At 48.2% G+C, this 24005-nt stretch overlaps 1 protein-coding gene across 4 annotated transcripts in view; it reads right to left on the minus strand.

Moving 5' to 3' along the window:
* Positions 1–10632: 10632 nt before the first annotated feature.
* The window catches only part of WT1 (WT1 transcription factor), a 48717-nt gene continuing 35344 nt past the window's right edge, over positions 10633–24005 (minus strand). For 2 of the 4 annotated variants that reach the window (XM_066253880.1, XM_066253878.1), the window contains 5 exons: positions 20608–20704; positions 19032–19182; positions 15108–15197; positions 14452–14535; positions 10633–12004 (listed from right to left, as the gene is read on the minus strand). In XM_066253880.1, coding sequence (XP_066109977.1) covers positions 11883–12004; positions 14452–14535; positions 15108–15197; positions 19032–19182; positions 20608–20704 — 544 coding nt within the window. In that variant the 3' untranslated portion in view covers positions 10633–11882. Of the gene's footprint in view, positions 12005–14442; positions 14536–15107; positions 15198–19031; positions 19183–20607; positions 20705–24005 lie in introns of all 4 variants that reach the window. The other 2 variants (XM_066253879.1, XM_066253877.1) reach the window with 1 other exon arrangement.

Genomic DNA, 24005 nt, shown 5'->3' on the forward strand with positions numbered 1-24005 from the left:
GTAGGCCATGAGTCAGTGACAAGTCTGTAGAGGCTATACGGGATAACTACCTTAGGAGCCCTAAAAAATCTGTGTGTGAGCCCACATCAAACTCCACTGAATAGGTATGAAACTGGAAGAGTCTTCCTTTTATTTGGTGCAGATTTCACATTTCTATCGTCTTTTGTTGCTTTCCTGTGACCGGTCAAAAGTGCACCATGACTTTACAGAAACACTGTATATATAATATAGATATAAAAGTCCAGTACTAGGAGTGATCTAGTAAACTCTGAATTCTGAGGTAGGCTATCTGGATTTGAGTCTTGGCTTTGCCACCCATCTCGAGCCCTTTGTCTCTTTGTACACAAAAGGATTGGATTCTAAGCTCCCTTCCAGTTCTGTGGTCTTTTCACTCTCAGAATCCATTCAACTGCATTTAGTCATTAGCAAGTTAAATCACAGCACCTCCCATCACTGAATGCTTACAACGTGCTGGGCAAATTCCTAAACAGTTTAAATGCATTATCTCATTTAATTCTCACTACAAACCTATGAGTGAGCACTATTATTACCCACATTTTATAGGGTCAGAGACATTAGAGCATAGTGATAACAAAGTCACAGCTGTGAGTCCTCTCCCCAGATGGGTCACTGACTGTTCCCCTAACCTGACGAATATGCCCCAGATGGGGACCAGCAGAGGAATTATAGGTAGATCTATCACTGATTTTTTTTTAAAGTCAGCGTCAGCCTCCACTTACCCTGTGAGGAATACGCAGGTGCTGGGTTACAGACATGGCTAGAGTCCAGGGGGAGGGGAAAAGACATTAAATAGCCAAGCCAGGCACTTAATACACATGGTCTTGTGTAATCCTTACTGCCGCCCTATGAGGTGAACTTGCTGTTCCCATTATACAGATAAAGAAAATGAAGTTCAGGGGAGTTAAGTCACTTGTATACACTTATCACCACTGGTCCACTGCAAAGCTGCCATCTGACACATTTTGTTTGACTCCTTCTGTCACACTTCATTGGAACAGTTGTTTGTGGCCAGAGGTTACAGGGCCCGAGCACCGTGCACACGTTTATCAAAACCAAGCCTATGTCTGCTGACAATGAAATAACTGGTCAATTCAGTGGAAAGGAAGAAAAAGAATTTGTTAAAAGGTCAGTCCTTTTTTGACATTGGCTGAACTATCTTCTGGGTCTGAGGCCCAGTCCTGGCCCTGCAGGAGGCCTTCCTGGGCCATGCTGTCCCACCCGTAAGAGAGGAGTCAAGGACAGCAGGACTGATGTGTTCGGGCCTCAGAGTGGCTTCAGAACAGGCAAATGGGAGAAAGGTCAAGAATACGGTGGGGTGCAGACAGAAGATATACACAAATAAGTCATCCTCAAATCAGAAAGACTTTTTTTCTATTTCTCTTTGGACCCCACCTCTGAAGGCCAGATGTTTAAGAAGAACCACACAGCTGGGCCAACCTGGCAGAAGAGAATGATTAAGTACGAGCAGACGTGTTGCCCAGGCTCTCTTGGGACATAGCGACGCACCTGCCACCCAGAGCAGCCTGCAGTGGCAAGCTGGTGCACTGGCCCTCTGGGGTACAAACTAGCAGAAGCAGTTTTGTTTCGTAGCACGTGCCGATTTCCAAACACCCTCAATTCAAGCTACTAATGCTTTAACCATGAGCTTGCAAACTTCCTAAATATTTAACAATCGGCTTACAAACCAGCTCAATACAACACTGGAGAGCCAGCTCTGAGGTACCCCGTCCTGAGAAAGCAGGGGTATTTTTGCACAATGGCCTAGTGCCCTCCGTCCCCACTGCGGCTCCAGGCATACCAAGATATTTCCTCTCCTTTTAATTCTTGCAGTGTCTTCAGACTGGAATAGTCTTCTCACTTCCTGTCCCTTCTGAGATATTCCTATACATTCTTTAAGATCAGGCTGAAAAAGTACTGACTGTTAAAACTTTTGCTTCTTTAGGCGAAGCTCACTCTTGAGCCTTTGCCTACGCCTGTATTATCTAAGCTTCTACTTCTCCTAGTAGACTGGGAAGCCCTTGGGAAGAACGCCATGGTTGTTGCATCATCTCTGAACCCACAGGAGGCTCACAATAGTTATTTACTAAATTAATAAAGTTACAACTTCTCTCTGGTTTTAAGTTAGGCAATGGATGACATAACTCCTTAACCTAGTTTAAGTGCTCATGTCTCCAGAAGGCCCACAGAAGCAGTTCTAATGATAGTAGTTGGGCAACGGCGGCCAGTAGGGTATGTTTCTTATGTCACTGTGGGAAGGAACTGACAACTGCAGAGGACAGGGCCCTCGTGGCCAATCTCAGCTCTGAAGAGATGTTTTGGGAAGACCCAGACCACCAGAGTTGGCCTTAAATGGGCGATCACAAACAAGGGGTGGGGTGCGTTTTTTAAGACTTGAACTTGATCCTTCTCTTAAGTTCCCCAAACCTCTGAGCCCTCCACAGAGATGAACTATAGGTAGGGGCAGTGTCCTCCAGGATGTCCCCGGGACTCAGGCCCTGTCATGAGACCCCAAGCATCAGAGGGAAGGGCTAAACCAACTCTCTCAAACTGGGAACTTCCAACCTGCAGGAGGAAAAGAGAGGGAGGGAATGAAAAGGGGGAGAGTGAGAGAGGAAGGATGGAGAACAAGAATGACTAGAGAGTAGTAACATTCTCTACATAAACAGGTTATATAAGCTGATAACAGCAATGATAAAATTAAAGATTACAGACCAGCAAACACAGAGCTCAATCAGCAATAACTCGGCTGATAAAAAGCAAAAGAGCATCAGCCACATAAACACCCGGCCACTTGGATGCTTCCTTCCATGTAGACTATGATGCCGCTGGCTTGTTGACACCGCACCATCCTCATGACCCCCGGCACCGGGAGGGGGGCCTGACTCGGGGAGGAGGTTGTGCCGGGTTGACGCCGACAAGGAGCTTTTCAGAAAGACAAGTTATCCCTGACTGGATGCAGATGGCCCCGTGAAAAATGAAATCTGCCAGCAGAGGCTGCCTTTATCAGCCGTAGAAGTTCAGCAGGGACGAGGCTTCCCCATCCCCAGCCTGCCTGAACGAGCCTCCGGTTTCAGCACCGTATCACAGACTATCCTAATGAATTCTGCTGACGGGCTGGAGCCTCCACGTATCTGCTTCCAGGCGTGTGGCCTGGCAGCCTGGGGCATGGTACCGAGCTCACCCGGTGTCTGTGTTCTACCTCACCGGGTTGGCAAGAAGTGCTTACTCACAGCAGGACAGGCTGTCAGACCTATCCTGCCCAAACAGGGGCCATACTGACACCGCCTGGGCCCCCTTATTGACTTCCAGCCAGGGGATGGGTGCCCAGGATGGCCAAGAGGCCCCCCTTAGGCATGCCAAGCCACACACCCAGTGGGTGTCCACAGTGTCAAAGACAAAATGACAAGAACAAACACTGCTTTTTATTAACCTGAACTTGCAGGCCAAGCATCAGACCAAGGGCTTTGCCTCATTTAACACACATGACCATCCTATGAAGTCACCTTATAGATGAACAAACTGAGGGTTGAGTCAACCTGTCCCAAGTCACGGGCGGGTCAGGGGCAGATTCGGGAATGACACTGAGTCTCCCGTATCCATGGAGCCTGTAGTCCTAAAAGGACGAAGGAGGAGGAATAGAAGCAAAATGACATGAAGTAGCTGAGGATTTGGCAGTAGATGATCAGATAAATGTGTAAACGTTTCGGTTTCATCCAGGTTTGGTAGCATCGTGGTAACTACTGTGGTTTAAAAAAAAAAAAATACTATAAATTCATCTCAGAACCCAGTACTGGAGTTTTTAATCACCACTGCTTTTGGTTATTTGAGGATCCGCTCACGTGGAGCACCTAACTAAGCAGTGAAGCCAGCAACTTAGGAGGCAAGGCATCGCCAGGGCCCCTCTCCGGCATGTGGACTAATCCACCGATCTCCCGAGTCCGTGACGCTGTCCCACCTGCCCACCAGCTCCCGGTGGAAAAGATGTGTCTACCGCAAGCCCTCTGAATACGTCTTCCTCTCCTCTCACTGGGAAGTTGAAGCCAGTAGGGGGCATGTGGATGGGTTCAGAGAGGACCTGCATAGGAAGGAGGCCACAGCACACCTGGAGCACTGGCCTGACATCCGCTGGGTCCCAGCCAGTGCCGCCTGACAGCAGCCTCCTCACTGGGGAGGTGGGGAAGTGACCCTGTATGCCCCGTCCCTTCAGCTACCTGGTTTGGTAGGTCAGATGCGGAAGAAAGAGACAGTTATGTGACAAGAGAAGTTTGCGGTGACCGACTTCCAGACCCTGCAGGCTTCCCACGCTGCGGCCCAGTTCTCCCGCGACAGTGAGGCGGGACAGTGGTCTGCTGGTGCAGGTGGCTCGGGGCCAGGGGAAGCCAGGCCCTGGGCGCAATCCTTTCCAAACGGCTTTGGGCTAAGAAACCTGGCTGCCTTGGACTGAGAGAGTGGGCTAAGCACCTGCACTCCCTGTGCGCTCAGGACAACCCCCGGAGGTGGAGAGTGCTGTTATCTGAGCGGGGCTCTGAGGGGCAGAAGGTGCCTCGTGTCTCACAGGTGTGAGTGGTGAGGCCTGTTCTCTCGACCTCCAATCACACGGCTGCGATGCTTCTGCCTCCCGGAGGACGTGTCCACCCATGGCCTCTTTCACCGTCCTTGTCTTTGCTCTGGGCCCTTCCAGACTACTCCTATTAGCAGTGAACAGAGGGACAGGCCAGGGGCTAGACCAGCAAACAGAACTATGTGTTTTGTCACTAGTGGCTGGATATTTCTAGAACTTATGGGTGGGGAGGGTTTTTCAAAATTCACATCTCCTCAACTACTTCTTCCGGGACCTAGGAGTCTCTGTCTAGAGACCATGGCAGCTTGTCTCCCTGTGGCGGGATCAAGAACCTTCCTCAGAACACACTCTGTCTTTCCCAGCCAGTGAGTGCAAAGGCACCTTTATCAGGAGGAGTCTATCAGGAGAGGGAAACTCCTGCAGGTTGGTGCTGGACCATGGCAGACGGTGACCAGAGCAGCCCCTCTGGACTTCCTCCCCGATGAGACCTCCACAGGCCCTCCCCAGGGAGCGCCATGCGCCTCCAGCCCGGTAGAGAGGGGTTTGCCTGGGCCAGGTCTGGAAGGAAGGCTGTTCCTGAGTTGTGTGATAAACACTGCTAACATGGGTTGTTACACTTTTAGACATCAGAAAAACTGGGACAAGAGACATCTGCGATAGTTTCCTTGGGCATCTTTGTTTGCCCAGTGAAGACCCAGAGACATCTTGGGAAAATGGAGGCTGCCTGCTGAGACGAGAGGACAGTCCTACCCAGGGGACACAGCCACAAGATCCGCCCCGCCCCCATTGTCACTGGACACCAACAGCTTCTTCCGCAGTCCGTTCCCTCGGACGTAGGGCTCCTTGGGAAAGCAGGATGCTGCTTTTAAAAAAGTACTCATTGACCTTGAACTTTTAAATATGTTTCTTAATTTTCCCCTTTTGTCACTGTCCTGCTACTATTATACTGTGTCATTTCTTAAGTTCTGATATTTAATATAAAATATTGAATGAAAACATATTTTACAAACAGGCTCAACTGGATAGAGGAGGAGGACGTTTTGCCAATCATGTCTATGCTTTCTCTGAGCACTGGACAAACATTCCCAGTATCCAAGCAAGCAAGTGGGCAGGAAGGCATTGCCATTGTGTTCTCTGGGCATTCCTGCTCCTTGGGTTCATAGGGCCAATGTGCCCTGATCCTAGATGGGTAAAGACAATTCAATACATGGGTTAAGAATGTGGGCTTTGAGTCAGCATTGGGAGAATCTCAACTCTGCCATACATGAGCTGTGAGACCCTGTGTGAGAGTCTCAATGTCTTCATCTGTAAAATGGGGACATTCTCGGTAAGAGAATTCATATAAAATGCCACTGGCCCGAACATATAGATCCCATGAATGGTGTCCATTATCATCATGTTCGTGTTAGCATTGGAGCATCTCCTATTCAGGAAAGCACTGGGTGTGTGTTCATAGCGCTGGTGTGGGTTCACATGGGGGTCAGGCCCCATCAGACAGAAGCGCCCTCTCCTGTCAGACCTCCCTGACATCCACACTCCCTTCCTCGTCTGTCTCATATTTATTCCCGGAGTTGTCTCCCTCTTATTATCCCTCCTTCCCCTTTTTTGCTGGAGTCCAACTCCTCAATGGCCCTCAGAGTCCCTGCCACATCAGTCAACCCTTCTCGCTCAGTGCCAACATCACCGTGCTCCCGGGACACCGTGAGGGGAAAAGCTACTTGTCTCATCCAACCCACCCTTGACATTTATCCTAGCCTCCCCCCCCAGACCATCCTTCCATCCTCCCCTGCTCCATACAAATACCTCATCTCTTAAACTCATTTTTGCTGATTTGTTCTGCCTTAGCTGCTCACATCTGAGGCCTCTCTGTCTGAGGCTTCCGTGTGTTGCGGGCTGATTTACAGATCGTGCTCAGAGGCCCTGACTTTCCAGAGTCCTGGTCTTCAGGAATGTGTCCTCACGCCCTTGCCAGTCCTGGCATCCCAACACACCATTCAGGAGGTCGTGCCTGGGCACGGCTGTCTGCTGGCTGGTCTGGTGGGTTTCCAGCCCACTCCGAGGCAACCCTTCCTGTGCTGCCTGGCTCTTTCTTTCCTTCTCAAGGCTAGCCTGAAAACTAACAGAATCATGATTTTGTTTGAAAAATGGAGAAAAGCCCAATGCCCTCCACTGAAGCAGTTACTGTCTCCTCAGCGCACGAAATCAGACCAGGTGTGGTTGTCATCATCCTGATCATTTAAATGGAGTCACTAAGTTTGGCACAGATTCCAATCACTTGATAAAGAAAGTAGAAGCAAAGACCTGACTGAAAAGGGCCACAGCCTTTCTATTCTCTTGGGGATCAGTTTGCCTTACTGTGGTTCCTAAGCGTTACCTGGGGAAAATTCTCATAGGCCACTCTGCTTCCTGCGAAGCTTGAAGAGAAATGTCCCCCACTGGAGACCACTGCTTTACACACACGCACACACATCCTCCATATGCCTGCTAGCCCCAGATCAGAGGTGTGAACACGCAACAGGCAGAAAATGACTCCATTTACAGTGGAGTACTACACAGCCGTTAAAAAGGAAATCTTATCTTTCTCAAAAGCATAAATGGACCTGGAGATCATTCTGCCGAGTGAAATAAGCCAGTCAGAGAAAGACAAGTACCGTATCATCTCACTATATGTGGAATCTAATGATCAAAATAAAATGATGAACAAAACAGAAATAGAGGCATGGACATGCGGACTAGATGGACAGCTGTCCAAGGGGTGGGGGGGGAGGGAGCTGAATGGAGAAGGTGAAGCGATTAGCCAAAAACGTATACACGTAACACGTAGACACAGTCAACAGGGTGGCGACAGCCAGAGTGAAGGTAGAGGTGAGCAAAGGAGAGAGGAATGGGGACAGAAAGAATTTGCTTGGGGTAGAGGGCGCACGATGCGGTGGGCTGATGGTGTTTTATTGAGTTGGATACTTGAAACCTGTATGGTTTTGTGAACCAGTGTCATCCCAATAAATTCATTTAATTAAAAAAGAAAGAGAGAAAAGAAAAATAGACCTCCTCCTGGATGGATTCGCCTGGGCTAACACGTGCAGTTCGTCTGACTGTACCAGCATGGATGTCCTGACCCACACCGGCTGTCAGGCCACGCTAGACAGGGACAGTGCAGCCTCAGAATTGTCAAGTACAAACCCCATCAGTCACCTTTCAACAAGGATTTATGAGCCCACCCTTAGGTCCTTGCTAGGCAGAGTGTGGTCCTCGGCCCAGCAGGGTGGGACTCCCCGGGGAGCTCGTCAGGAATGCACAATCTCAGGCTCTGCCCCGGAACTTCTGAATCTGAGTCTGCACTTTAATACAGTGGTCCTTGGGCCACGGACCGGTTTAATGTCAGAAAATATTTTCATGGACCGGCTTTTAGGGTGGGACAGATAAATGTATCACGTGACCGAGACAAGTGTCAAGAGGGAGTCTTAGACGGATATAACAGAGGAAATCTGGTCATTTTTAAAAAATAAAATATCGTTCAGACTTAAATATAAATAAAATGGAAATAATGTAAGTTATTTATTCTTTCTCTGCGGACTGGGACCAAATTGCCCGGGGGGTGGGGACCACTGCTTTAATAGAAGCCCTGATGTGAGTAACACAGGAAAGGGAGAAGATCTGCCCCATCCCACTAGGAACTCTCACTCTGAGGGGGAAGATATGACTCACAGACACAGAACCACGGAGCAGAGTGCAAGTCAACTCGTCAAGCGCATTGAGAAGGAAACTTGGATACAGTCCACCAAGACCTTGCGCTGAACCGCAGCTGCCTCAGCTCTGAAGTGGGAATACTTGTCCTGTCTACCTTACAGATAGTCCTAGATGGGAAAACAAGACACTCGTACGTGCTGCTCTTTAATGTTGCCTGCTCTGAGTGCTACAGAAGCTTGGAGATGAGAAGGCTAGGGGTGACGAGAATGGCCTGGGAGAACCTTGGGGGACAAGAAGGGGGAACAGGAGGTAGCCTTTTAAAAATATTGAACAGCCTGACCTGTGGTGGCGCAGTGGATAAAGCGTCAACCTGGAAACGCTGAGGTTGCCGGTTCAAAACCCTGGACTTGCCTGGTCAAGGCACATATGGGAGTTGATGCTTTCTGCTCCTCCCCCCCTTCTCTCTCTCTCTCTCCCCTCTCTATAATGAATAAAAATAAATAAAAATTAAAAAAAAATATTGAACAATATCACTGACCCAGCACTACAGTCAGGTGAGATGGTAAAAGCACATTTTGACAACTGCACCTAATATACTCTCTAGCCCAGGCTGTGGAGAGCTTCCACTGTCCAACTTCCACCCTGACCATCTACCAATGGTCAACACCATGGGTCTCAGAAACACACACCCAATGCCACCAGGTGTTTTACAAAAGGCTCAAGGCAAGTGGGTGAGGTCTCTGTGGCGAGGCTGATAAGCTCCCTATTGCTACAAATCTTGCCTCAGGTTTGGGGTATGTGGAAATGGATTTGCTCGTTACTTTGCAGAGCTGATCTATGAAGGTGCCAGAGCATGCCTGGAAGAATGGGAGGTGTGGGAAAACTGCAGGTGGGTAATCTTCTTCTTAGGTAATATTTGTTAAGGCCTTGCTAGGTACTAGATGTTCCCATGCTTCTTCTTTTATTTTTTCGCCATTTAATCCTCACTCCAACCCTATCAGGCAGGGGACTCTTCTGTCCCTGCATCACAGAGGAGGAAACTGGGAATTTAGGATTAGAACCCAGGTTAGTCTGCTTTCTGAAGCCCGTGACCTTAATGAACTGCCAGCTTAACTGCTAGGGTAACGTGAGAATTTCTGGTCCTCCTCGTGCAGTTGAGACAATGTGACTTTGCTTTTGTTGGGAAACCTGGCTCCCTCTCCCTCGCTGACGTCTGCCATGCTTGTGCTGAGCTTCTCCAGAGAAATGCTGTCTTCTGGCAGGAAAAGATAAAAACGGCTGATACAAATGAGTCACCACACTCGCTATAATTAACAGTGATGCAAGAGCCAGATGCACACACACTACGAGGGGCCTCAGGACCTGCCGTTTAGGCGACCAGAACGTTGAGCTGTACCTCAATGCAGAAAAGAGTCGCCTTGGCTGAGCTGCCGGCCGCTCAAGATATGTTTGAGAGGAAGAAACGAATCTGGAATGCATGCAAGCCCCAAGATAATGGAGCTAGGAGGGCGGCACCCAATTAATCTCCTTACTTACAACTGGAAAACCATACACCAGAACTGGCAAGAGAGTTAACAGTCTATAGATAATATGGATCTCTGCTTTTGCATTTGGCCACCCTGGAAAGTCTAAGCGGTCTTCAACCTGCTGAGCTGATTTAGAGCAACCATGGCTGTAAACTCACTTGTACGAAGTGTTCGGCTTACACCCTCCTGACTGTAGCGTGTAACTGTGAACTTGACAAAAAAGGCCCATTATCATTAGCATCTCTCTATTCTCTCTTGCCAACCTGGAACAAGAAGTGATGCCATGACAGCCTGATTAAAATGAATCCTAAAACGCAATTCCCACCATGCTATCGGCAAGCCCATTCGACCACAGCACCAGCACAAACACTTCATGATGCCAGCAGGAGATGAGGCTCTCGGGCTGCTTCAAGGACGGATAGTTGCCTCCCGAGGTTCGACAGAGAGGAATACGTAGTGGTCAGCACCTGGACAGACTCAAGGAGTGGTCACTGATGACGGCAGTATCTCCTTACTTATTTAAGGGGCTCAACAGGCCCTGGCTGGTTGGCTCAGTGGATAGAGCGTCGGCCCAGCGTAGGGACATCCCAGGTTCGATTCAGGTCAGGGCACACAGGAGAGGCAACCATCTGCTTCTCTTCCCCTCCCCCTCCCCCTGCTCTCTCTTCCTCTCCTGCAGCCAGTGGCTCAATTGGTTCGAGCATTGCCAGGCGGACCCTGGTCAGGGCGCATGCGGGAGTCTATCTCTCCTCCTCTCACTTGAAAAAAAATAAAGAGGTTCAACGGTCCTCAGGATTTGAACTCAATACAGCTGATAGAAGCTTGCCACTTTCCTTTTGAAGAGACTTTAATTGAGAGCAAAGTGAAAAATGCAGGTTACATTTTTAGTGTTATCATCAATACGTTGTAAGATCAACACCAAGACAGTGATGCATCTAACATTTATACATTCCTAACTTTAGTTCTCAAAGAGCAAATCATTATCAGATATATATATTGACACAATAATTTCAAGCAACAGTAAATAACAAACTCCCTCCCTTTAAAAAAAAAAATCACACACACCCAATTACCTTTAAACAATGAATTTCCTCACACGAGTATCATTTTTTTTGCACATACACTTGTAGACCCAAAGTTACTTAAGTTACTTCAGAACAGTCTTCTCAGTGGAGATCCTGGATAAGTCCTTATTTCTGTTAAGGTCGCTTTAATGTTTACAGCTCGAAGCCACATAACCAGCGTGGCCCGTACGTACACTCTTAAGAACTCGAAGGACACTCCAAATGATAAAAGTGAATTCCACTTGCTTTGTGTGAGGAGATATGTACATCTCTGAAGATGCAGAGACTACAACGCAAAAAAATAAAAATAAACACAAAACCAAGATCTCAGATCTTCAAGCACAGTTTCTTAAGAGCATTGTGTGAATGTTAACATTTAAGTAAATGAGCGGTAAGACTCTTTGAGATTTCTCTACAGAGGTAATGGTTAGTTCTGAATCTTTTTTTTTTTTTTTTCAGTTGCTTGAAACACATGACTTTTCAGAGTTGCCCGGCAGCGCACAGCCTGCCTACCCTCCGCGCTGTCGGAGGGGCCCGCCCCAGGGCCTAGCTCTCTGATTTATTTCTCGCTGGTGCTGTTAGTAAATGGAAACCATGACAAAGTTTACATTAGCAGACACATACACATGCCCTGGCCTATAAATATGCTATGATGGAAAATGGTACAATGACTCCATTCCCAGTGAAAATGAGCGTAAAAGAATTAGAGGGTGGGGGGAACATGATCAACAATGGCTCTTCTTACAACCGGGAAATCCAGACCAAACAGCGACAGGCTTTGCAGGAACTAGATGGTGTTGGCCACCTCTCCAGGGCCTGTGAGTCAACCGCAGAGGCCACCTTCTCAGGGCCGACCTGGTGCCATCTGGCCGTACGCGCCTCTCGTCTTGGAAGCTGGAGGAAGTCGACGGACCGCTGTTTCGTCCTTAGATGGGGGAGTGAGGAGGAATCGGGAAGTCAGATTGGAAAGCAGTTCCCGCTCTGTCCTGCCTGGGACACGGAACTGTCCCCCAGTTGGACTCCTCAAAGTGCCAGCTGGAGTTTGGTCATGTTTCTCTGGTGCATGTTGTGATGGCGGACCAACTCGTCTGACCGGGCAAACTTCTTCTGACAGCTGGGCCACCGACAGCTGAAGGGCTTTTCACCTGTGGGCACAACGGCCGGTCAGATACTTGCAGTGGGAAGGGCAGGTGTGAACTCAACTCCCAACAGAGTTAGGGAGTCACGGGGCCCCCGCTGCCGAGTCCCCCCCACTCTGTCCCTACCCTAACGCTCATTTCACGGGCAGCTCTGACGGGGCAGCACCTCTGAGGCCTTAAGTAAATACTGTGAAAAAATTATTAAATATTATTAAGTCAGAAGACTTGGGAAATGGGAGACTGTGAATGGTAATGTCTGAGTAATTCACATTCAATTGAGGGCAAAAAAATTTTGTTTCCACCTCTCCTGTTGGACTGTTTTGTGAATGGTGTACATTTTTCCCTTTGCTGTCTAAGCAGGGACCTGGGCTTAACCGGGCTGCCCCGGCCCTGGGAGCATCACCCCGGATATCACCAATGGACCGCCGCCCGGAAGTGGAGCTGGGCTGCAGCTCTGCTCTCTCTGTCTCTGTGGGTGCTCTGGGCAGGCTGGGTATATTTAAATAAGCCACTGATACCAGGGTGCATGGCATTTGCTTCTTTTTCCTTAAAGTGTGACTCAGAGCATAATTCCTGTTACACAGAAAATTCTAGTTGAGGCATAGTTTTGAGATGTTAAACAAGGTTGCCCAAAGGTTGAGCATTCTCCATCTAAGGACCTTCAAACGTTCTTTCCAAGCCTCATTCTGTCTAAGGAAGACAATTAGCATTCATCAAGTGCCTAATATATGCCAAGCCTCGTCCAGACATTATATTTATATATAAACACCTTGACTCATGTATGCCTTAGCTTAGAACAACCGTGTAAGGAAAGCACTGTGACCCCCCACTCTGAGGATAAACATGAACATCAGGGGAGGGCCGACCCAGGCAAGACTCAAATCCAGGTCAGTCAAATTCTAAAGCCCATGCGTTTTGCTGTATCCCACCTCCTGGGCCTAGCCAAAATGGAAATATAGCTGTGACTTTAGGCTAAGTACAAATGCCATGGGAGCCAATCCCTTGTACTACCAGGGGGCTCTTAGGACATCACTGGTACCACTCTGCCTTTTCCAAGAACTATAGGTCAGGACAAACATGGAGAAATGTCCCAGGGGAGGTGCTGTCCCAGGGTCAGAATTGGAGGGCGGATCAAGTATAACACTAAACAGTCCGCTGGTGACACAGGTCCCTTCAGACATATGCAGATATGCACAGGGTAGGGCTTGGTGTACAAGGAATGGAAGCTCTTTCCCACCAAATTATGAGCTCAGCACTATAACAAAGAAGCAATACCATAGGCACCTGATGAGGGCAAATAAGATGCCCGTCCCACTAACAGGGACTACATGTAGCGGGGGGGGGGGGTGCTCATGACGTCATGCCCCCCTGCACCTCCCTCTCGCTATTCCTCTGCTCTTCCTGATCTGGCTCCTGCTCCCCAGCCCCCACCTCCAGCCACGCTGACAAATGTGTCTGACCCTTTCTCTTGCTGTCTGCATTCTCTTCATTCTATCAGTGGTATTGAACCCTGCTGACTTGGGCTTCCTTTTGATTCTCTTTCCTCCCTGGGCTGTGAGGTGAGGTGAGCCCCAAACCCCGAAACCTTTCTCTGACAAAGAAAGCAGTGGAATATGGTGAGCTGGGAACAGATAAAACTGGGTTTTCTATCTAGTAGCTTTAGGACTTCACACAAGTCATTGAATCACTTCGTGCTTAGTCCTCTCGTCTGTGAAATGGGCATAAAAATACCTGCCCTGCTCTTCTTACCAAGATATAGTGAAGATAAAGTGAGACAGCCTAGGCATTGGCCCTCCTTCCAAAGCTATAAAATACGTTAACACAAATAGTGCTCCTTTTCTTATGAATCACAACAGCCTCACGGAGAAGCGAAAACCTTCAAGAGCCAGTGAACAAATGCCCTATTCCCCCTCTTTCTCCGAGTGCTAAGGAAATAGACCCACACACTGATACGAGCCTGGCAGAAACCATGACAGCACCTGGGGCGTGAACTTTTAGCAGAGAAAGAATTCAGGTTTCTGGAAGTAGTGTCGTGAAACGTGAACTTTCAGGAGAATCCAAGCTCGCTAGATTTGGGCTTGCTAGAATTCCTGCTGTTGTTCTGTCCGGCTGATTATCCTATCAAACGGAGTGATAACAACACCATGCAACAAATTGGGAACAGAAGGGACCTAACTTATCTCTTCTTTTTTGTTCTAGACACTCCTGAAAAGAGTTCTTTGCACATCTCTCCTCTCTGCTCATGGCACCTCCCCCCTTCTTAAACAATGGTACTGTTTAAAGAGAACCATATACTGTTCTCTCTCTCTCATCCAACGGAGGCTAAACCTGTTGATAATCCTTTTACGCTAGTCTTTTCCAATCTCTCTCATCACAGACAACTTCATTCAACAGTAGTTTAAAAAAAATAATGAAAAATAAATGTGAAGAAAAAGTTTACGCACTTGTTTTACCTGTATGAGTCCTGGTGTGGGTCTTCAGGTGGTCGGACCGGGAGAACTTTCGTTGACAAGTTTTACACTGGAATGGTTTCACACCTAAACGGACAGAGAAGGTCTAGCCGCAGCCCTAACGATGTGGGGGCATGACGAGGCCCGCGGGCCTGCTTCCCGGAGGCCGGAGGAGCTGGGCGTTTCCAGCCACGCCTGAGACGTCTGCCTCAACCTCAGACTCTCCCCAGGCCCAGCACGAACCACCCGATTCTGCACAGAACCCTTGAAGACCTGCTTCTGGCCTTGGGAACAATTACTCCTTAACCACAGATGTTTAGCTTCTGACCAAGGTCTCGGCTATGTCCAAGACTGAAAGAGAGACTCACACGCTACCAATGGGGTTCTGATCTCCACCACTCGCGATCTTCACTGATGCTCAGTGTCATCAGCAAGTTGCTAGGGGACCTAATTGCTCTGTGGTTTGCATGATAAATGTGGGATGCTTCTTTTTCTTTCTTTTGAAGGAAGGAAAATCCCCAGATTAGAAAAAGAATAACTGAAAAAATGAAACCAATGGCTGTCCCTCTCACAACCATATTCAACAACAAAGAGGATCACGCAAAATCAGCCGTAACTCAAGGAACACACGGCCAGCAATGAGAAGTGAACCTACAAACCTGTGTGTCTCCTTTGGTGTCTTTTGAGCTGGTCTGAACGAGAAAACCTTCGCTCACAGTCCTTGAAGTCACACTGGTACGGTTTCTCACCTTGGGGGAAGACACATACTCCATTTGAAAATGATACTGGCAGTGACGACCTCATTCAAGGCAACCTCTACTCATGGGACTCGAGGGCTCCCAGAACAGCTAAGGCACTTGCGGTGAAGCATGTTGCTGATTGCGTGTGTGGTGAAAGGCCCACCGGCACACAGGCTCGTGGACAGCAGGCGTAGAGTGAGGGCTAGGCGAATGAGGTTGGGACCTAACCTCCCGGTTAGAAGCGAACAGAAACTCAGCATCCAACTCTGCCACGTTAAGTGCTGGGTGAAGCACAGTTTCCTTATGGTGAAACGGGGCCAACAATCTGACAGCGTCCAAGGATTGATAAACTGATTAAACCAGACCATCCACATAAGGGGCTTAGCCCAGTACCAAGCACAGAAGCAGTGCTCAAAAATCACTGGCAGAGAGCCTGACCAGGTGGTGGCGCAGTGGATAGAGAATCGAACTGGGACACGGAGGACCCAGGTTTGAGACCCTGAGGTTGCCAGCTTGAGCGCGGGCTCATCTGCTTTGAGCAAGGTTCACCAGCTTGAGCACAAGGTCATTGGCTCGAGCAAAGGGTTACTCGGTCTGCTGTAGCCCCTCGGTCAAGGCACATATGAGAAAGCAATCAATGAACAACTAAGGTGCCGCAACAAAGAATTGATGCTTCTCATCTCCCTTCCTGTCTGTCTGTTCCTATCTGTCCCTCTCTCTGACTCTCTCTGTCTCTGTCACACAAAAGGAAGGAAGGAAAGAAAGGAGGCAGGGAGGGAGGAAGAAAATCACTGGCAGAGAATATTTAATCAAATAATAAACCAAAGTTGTTTTATAAACCAAAGGCACTTTAACTCCTAGATTGAGCCTGGAGCAGAATTCTGGAATGGATGTGTGTTGGAGCCAGCCTCAGGAAATGTGTTTTATATCTTACAGCCTGAAGCTTTGGTGATCTCTGCTACTGCCTTCTCATTCCTGAGCCGAGTATGAACAGCTTCATGTTTGTGAGATGCTCAAGTTAAACCAGGAGCCAAAGCGTCCAGAAAAACTTTTGCTATCCCTTTATCAGAAAGAAGTCAGTAGTGGGATTACACAATCTCCTGACTCCAAATGGAGAAGCCCCACCCTGTCCTTGCTCGAGAAAGTTCAAGCAGATACTGGGAACTGAGCCGTACAAGTGTACCAAGTGACCTCGGGCCTTTCCATCCTTTTTTTTTTTTTTTTTTTTTTTTTTTTTTTTTTTTATGGAGAATTCTGAGTCACCAACATTCTGGGATGGAGAGCAAGCCATTCCAAACTCAGTTGAGTCTTCCCGTTGCAGGGCAGTCCCTAGTTACCTTTCCAGCCCCATCACCTCTTCTGTTCCCCCGATTAATCTTTTTTCCTGCCATACCAGAGCTCACCCTTCCCGAAATCTGCCTGCAGTTCACTCACACGAAACGCTCTGAGACCCTATTTCTGCATTCCCACCCGGCAGAAAGTCTGCTGTGTGTTCCTCACGAGGGGCTCTTCCCTCTGCGCTGCCTTCCTGGAAACCTCATGTTTAGACTGAAAGTCCTTCCTCCCCTCGTCACAGATCATCTAAGGTGGTGGGCTGTGTCCAGGGCTACCTTCTTCCATGAGCCAGAAAGTCCTGTGGGCAGGAGCCTCTCCTTAACTTGCCACTTGTGAAGGTGACTTATGCTTCACCAGTAGACCCTGGAGAGGACAGTACCCCTATTTGGTCTCATTTCTTTTCCCTGCCTTTCCATTGCCTCTCCTGTTTTCCCTCCGCTGCCCAACCTTATCAGCCCTGATGGTCAGTCCAAGCCTTTCCTCCTGCAAGAAACCTTTTTGACCTCAGCTCAAACTGATGCTCTCTAAAGAATTCTTCCCAACTCCTCCAGCCTCCGCTTTAGTACGTTAGCATTTACTCTCTGAGTCCCTTCTCATTTGTGCATATCCTAGCTCCAAAACGGACCCTAAGCTCTTTGGGAAGGGAGCTTGTGACTTGGGAGTCCTGCTTCCACTGTACCCTACCCACCTGAAAACTATTTTCTGGGTGAGGATTAAATGAAATAATACATGTCAAGATCCTGGCACATAGAAAACATTTAATATAAAGTTAGTTAATATTATAGTCCAGACTATTATAAATATTTTTTAAATTGTACTCTTTCAAGAAAGGAGGCCAAAGGATTGTGCTGTACCAGCCTGCCCTCCTCATCTTCTTCAAGAAAGAGCTTCTTAAATGCCCCCACTCCAGTCTGGTAGTGTCAGCTATCTTGTCTACTGTCTTCCCCCCCACTCAGACATCTAACCTCATTTTTTACCTCATTTCTAACCCAAATTTTGGTGTAAGTTGAAACACATCCTAGCCTAACACAAACCAAACACTGGCACTTTTAATAGCCCAAAATGGCATAGGTAAGGGTACTGAGGATGCCAACTCCCTCACTCATAGGCCGCGTGACTGCGTCTTCTTCCTCCGGCAACCAAACTAGTTTACTCGCGTAGTAAGTATGATGATAATGGTGTAAACTGAAACACTCACGTCTCCATTTTTTAGTTTTTATGGGAATGAGTGTCATAAACTCAAAACGTCATAAGTCGAGACTGTTGTGACCAAGGACCTCCTGTATTCTCTCGCATTTTTCCAGGCAGAATTTGACTCTACCATTGTCCTTGTCACCTTAACACGTACTTTCCAAATGAGCCCGCTTAGGGAAATACGTAAAAATCGAACATGCCACTGGCTCTCTCATCTTTAGCCTCAAAACAAGTGGTCTACTGAGTGCAGTCAGGTTTAATCCAGGATTACATTCCTCAAGGCAAGTCAGCAGCAACAACACAATAATAATGGCGGTGGTCACAACAAAGCTGTCCTTGCCCTGTGGAGAGAATGGCGCCCGCTGCCCCGTGGGGAAGCCTGCACGTCCCACTGTTTCCCTGGAGGGGAGACCCACCTCACTCCCACCCAGGGCCCACAGGCCAAGGGCAAACATTCCTGAAACTGTTGTTCACACGCAAGGTGGCCAATAGCCAGATGAGGCCGATTCTCTTTTCCAGAAGCAGACCCCTTGCCGGTGAGAAAATCTAGTTTCCCCCAACGCATCATCAAATACAGTATCACTACCTCTCTCTTTTTTTAAGATTGAAAACAAAAATTAAACCTACAATCCATTTTCCCATTCTCATCTGGTTAGTTATTATTAACCCAAGCAGTTATGTGTTTCCTTGGACCATTTCTTCCTAACGTTAGGATAACCTCACCTATCAAGTCCCAGAATCGTCTGATCACCGAACTCCTGGGCTAGCTCCTCTCTCTTTAGAGATGTTAAAAGTATTCTGACAGTAACACTATCATTCATTCAGACCTCCCGACAGAGGGTACTGCACGAGGTGGTTCATACCTCTTACTTGTTTAAGTCAACCTAATATTAGAATTGAATCTGGTGTTAACAATTGCATAAGGTAGATATTATCATCTCCATTTTTCACATAAAACAAATGAAGTTCAAAGAGAGAGGCTAACTAAGTACTTGCTCTAGGTCTCGCCACTTGGTGATGTAGCCACAATTCAAGCGCAAGGCTCTTTGATTCTGTGTAATTCTCTTCCCACCGCTCCACACCGCCCTTCCTGAAGACAGTTTACTGACTTCTTTATTAAAGGGGAGACGACCAGAGTGCAAAATGGCCCAGCAGCCTTTTTCTATCACCTGTGCCAGACTTCTCAAAGTAGTGCTTACTTTCCATCCCAGGAATCTCCTGTGTCTTCGGCCGTGTGAGAACGAGAAGCAGGACTCCGGGACCACCCCAGCCCAGAGGCCACCGGAACCACGGCTGGATGGTGGACACACTTACCAGTGTGCTTCCGGCTGTGCATCTGTAAGTGGGACAGCTTAAAATATCTCTTATTGCAGCCCGGGTAAGCACACATGAAGGGGCGTTTCTCACTAGTCTCGGATGCCGACCGGACAAGGGTTGGGGCTACTCCAGGGACACGCCGCACATCCTGTAAGCAGAGTGTAAGAGAAACGGAGGCTTTAAGCTGCACGTGAACATGCATGTCGGTCTCAAGGGAAAGTGAGCATTGGAATATACCCAAAGAAGGAAGGGTGGATATGAGGCCTAACCACACCCCTCCACACACTAGATGGCTACAGCAGACATCACTAATGGATAACAGATCAGCACATTCCCCAGTGCAGTGCTCTCATGTCAGCACTACTGATCAGCCAGTACCAGTCCTTCACGTCTGTTTGGGGTCGCTGACCAGAGTATCTGGAAAAGAAGTGCTGAGGACTGGAAGAGCTCCAAATCCATCCTGCCTCTCAGCTTCTCCACTCGATGCAGTGAGGTGTGGAAGTCCCAGGTCCCAGAGTTCATTCACTGCCTCCACCCAGACACATGGCCACATGGCTGGGGGCCCAATCTGCAGGGCAAGTCCTTCTTAAAGAGACACGCAGGATACTAGATTAACTCCAAACTGGCCAGACCTTCCATATGTGAGTAAGTGACAAGGCAGAGGAGCCCCTGAGATTTGGGGGTTCTGTCTGTGAAAGAGAAAGCTGAACACACCAGAAAGCCCCACATAGCCAGTGCAATCCGTTAGTAGTGACCCCAGAAAGCACGTCCTTCACTGGGCGTTTTGTTGATCCGCTTTATCTGGTGAGCATGAGTATGTGTGCTGTCAAGCCTTTGTGAGGAAGAGCTAGAGGAAAACAGTGAGGAAGACTCCATTCCTCCCTCAGGATCAATGAGACATATACGTGAGCAGTGCCAGTGCCTTGGGGCGGGGGGCTGAATCCTCAAGGCCAAAGAGCACGTCACGTTTTACGTGAAAACCTGGAACCAGTTCTGAGGGAGGAGAGGGAAGATATGAGAACTCTGTATTTTCTGCACAATTTTTCGTTAAACCTAACATTGCTATAAAAAAATTAAGTACATTTTTCTAAAAAGGTGATGTATAAAACTTAGCATAATGCCTGGCATATAGAATGTGGCCAGCCACAGGCGGTGCTGTTATTATTCATGACACTTGGCAAGATAGAGTCTACCTTTGGGCCTTTACAGTGCAGACCAACTCTTCTTAGACATCAAGAGCAATTCATTGATTCAAGCCCATTTAGCCCCAAATACGAGCGTGGTGCAGCCCACCACAGAGAAGGTGAATGAAACCACGAGAAAGGAACATGGAATTTGGCAGAAAGCCTCTCGGCCTGAGACAGGAAAGCAGCCGCCTTCACACTGGCTTCTGGAGAAGAGGAGACTGCCTTACCTGTCCCCGTGAAAGAGGAGGGGTCCCTACTGACACAGGAGAACAGAATGAGGAACAGACTTGCTAGGGTCTAATGGCCATCAGCAAGGAAGTGAGAGGGCATTCGGGAGAGAAAGAGGCTGTGAAGTCCAACTCCCACCGGGGCCCCGAGGTACTCACCTGAATGCCCCTGAAGACACCGTGGGTGTGTATTCTGTACTGGGCGCCACAGAGGATGGGCGTGGTGTGGTTATCGCTCTCATACCCCGTGCCATGGCTGCAAACACAAAGAAGAGAGAACAAAGCTCAGGTTGGCCCACAGGCACCATTTGGAAATGTGTATCTGCAGCAGAAGAAATGTTTTTAATAGCTCACAGAACAAGAGTTGGGTTTTGCCTCCCCCTCCACTGGGGCTACTTTGGAAGCAGGGTTTTGTGAAGGACGGGACTGCTCAGTCCTGGTCTCACCACAACGCAGCCCTCCCTCATGCTCAGATTCTCGCAGACGCACTGCACCGTCTGGGTCTGCACCTCGCTCAGACAAGCTGGGAAGAGCCACAGTGGCAGGAGTTCATCCCTAGCACCTTATTTACTGTCTAGATGGCAGGGCTGACAGCTGCAAGTATCTCAGGAATGAGCAGATGCCTCAAGTTCACATCACGTGCAATGGATGGTTGTCAGCACCTCATGACTCCGTTTTTACCAGATAGCACCAAGAAAGTGATGACATAAGAAGAGATGTCACATCCTCAGAAGTGAAGGTTACACATCTGTAGCCCTGCTCCACTTAACCTACAGATAGATCCACTTTCCAGATCAACTTAAACTCTTTGCCACCAACGCGTGCCAAAGGTGGACACTGGATAATCTTCCTCCAGCATTAGACTGGCTCATCCCCTAGTCGACGCTCAGGCAAACTTGGACTCCTAGTGGAAGCTGAGGGGTGTGAGATGTTGAAAAGAACCCTTGGAAGGGCTGGATGTTCTGTTCTAAAGGTATTTGCTCCTTCGGGACAAAGCTGATGTCTGTTTTTTAGTTGTTTTACTTCGAAATGAGGCAGAGTAAGGGTTCTTTCCACATGGGCGGCACCTTAGAGTCACATCTAAAATCATCATGGAGAGCTTTAATGAAATACCTCTGTGAAATGGGGCAGCTCCTTTGGAAAATGCCTAGCAGTTCCCCGTAAGGTCAGATATGAGGCCATCATATGACCCAGGAATTCCCCTTTCTAGGTATATTCCCAGGAGAAATGAATCATATGTTTACACAAAAACTTGCACACACTGTTTATGAGCAGCATTTATTCATCCTAGCCGAAATGTGAGATCAACCCAAATGTCCCTCAGTTGAGGAGTGGGTACACAAAATATAGTATATTCATAAAATGGAATATTACTTGGCAATTAAAAAGAATGAAATACTGGTATGTGAAAAGGTAGATGAACTTTGCTAACATTATACTAAGTGAGAGGGGTCAGTCACAAAGGACCACCTATGGTGGGGTTCCATTCATACGAATGTCCAGAATAGGCAGAATTAGAGACAGAAAGTAGATTGGTAAAGTTGAGGTGCCCAGGACTGGGAAGACTAGAGAGAAATGGAAACAGACTACAGAGAATGTTCTAAGACTGGGGTAATTGTCATACACCTCTTGACTACATGAAAACTATGGACTTGTCTACTGCAAATGAGGGAGCTATATGCTATATGAAACCTGTAACTTTAAAAAACTTACCTCTGGAGAATGTGGTCCATGCACCAGCCTTTTTTTAAGCCTCAAGGTGCTATTAACTGGCTGTCAGGGCTGAGACCTCCACCCTCTGACTGTTGTTACTCTAGAGATTCCAGGGGTCCCGGTGTGAGAGGCAGGTAGCTTGGCTGATGAGCCTGCTCCATCTGAAGGTGTGGGGACAGCGTGGAGCAGGCTCAAGTCTCCCTCACCCAGGGAGAGAATTCCTGGAAGGGGAGAATGTCTGCCAGGACGACAGCCGAGTCCACACACCCTGCGGCCACAGCAGCTGTGGGCTTTCACAGTTAGTCCTGGCTCAGAGCTCTTTGTAAAGGCCTGTCTTCTTTGCACGGAGCAGCGCTAGCGGTCGGGGGGAGGTGAGCGGCAGTTTGCTCCCCCTAACCTGCTGCATACACCTTGTTTCCACATCTTTCAGGAGATTTCTGACATATCTGGAGGGAAATGTCCCAAAGAGCTAAACCAGGGTCAAACATGCAAAAACTGGAAAGACCTGCCAAACCCAGATAGTATCTGCCTTTCTGAACCTTCGCATGTGCTTGCCAAGAAAAAGAGGCCCTGTCTGTGTTCCTTGCAGTTATATAGACAGTTGGGAAGTGAGAGTTGATGACAATGGCGATGGGGTAGCAGAAAGAGGACAGGGAAAGAGCGCTGTTGCCAGAATACTTCACCTCAAAGGCTGTGAAGAGATGCTGGCTTTGCTTGGCTTAGCTTTCTGTGTGCAGCCCAAATGCGACTTACACATTTTCTAGGGCTGAGGAATCTCTGGGGTCAGAGCAACAGAAATATGCATTTTGAAGTTCTGCCCTCAAAGGAGAAGAATGAGGACTCTCCTGTCTTGGCAGCTGATTCCTGGCTGTTTCCAGGTCCCTGGAGAGTAGGGGCCACGGGAAACAGACATTACTCAGGATACTCGTCCCAGGAAATGAAGTGTTGTGCCACTCAGTGGGAACAACATGATACTCATGGCCAGATACCAGCCAAAAAAACAAAAGAAGCCACCAGCAACAAGATCATATCTGCAAAATATGCCACTGGATTCTTCAACCAGCTCCATGAATAAGAAAGACAGCCGGGCCCTGCCTATTGGCTCCTGTGTCTACAGAAGACAGACACACAATGCAACTCCACACTGTGGAAACCTTACAACCTAACACTATTCCCAGTGCGGTCTGCCCAGGACACCGAGTACAACCGTGGGCTCGGTGACAATTCTCTCTAGATAAGAAAGGAAGGCAAGTCAATGATCTTGGAACCAGACATTAACAGGTGAAAAAGTCATTTACTGCAACTCCCATTCAGAGCTCCTCTAGCTCATCCTCAACAGTTGGACAATATGACTAGTGACGAGTTTTCAAGGCAGCCCATTCTATTTGGGGAAAGTTTTTATTGTTAGGAAAAGGGTTTGTAAGCCAAGCTGAAATCGGCCTCTTCGTTTCTGTCTTCAGAAGAACCATGAAGTGGGTATTACTGTTTTATAGCCGTCCCTGTGTATTTCCTCTGGTCTGTGGAAAACTTGGCCTTGAGGGCAGAGACCAACCTGCTCCTCTCTGTATTCCCTCAACTCAGTGACTGAAGTAAGGTGCATAGTCTGTGAGTGTTCCATGAGAGGGACTGAATCTAACCCTCTTCCATGTGACAATCTTTCAGATATCTAAAGACAGCTTTCCAGCTACAGAACTGTGGTTCGCCCAACTAGGACAACATGAATTGGTGTCTAATTCCTTTACTAGCTGGATCTTCCTCTTTTGATCCTCTTCATTTTGTTAAGTGCCTCCCAAAGTCTGGGCTCAGGATGGACCCCTGTGCCCCAGAAGAGTATTTCTATAGAG

This window comes from Saccopteryx bilineata, chromosome 1, assembly GCF_036850765.1.
Source record: "Saccopteryx bilineata isolate mSacBil1 chromosome 1, mSacBil1_pri_phased_curated, whole genome shotgun sequence".
In the NCBI taxonomy this organism is placed as follows: Eukaryota; Metazoa; Chordata; class Mammalia; order Chiroptera; family Emballonuridae; genus Saccopteryx; species Saccopteryx bilineata.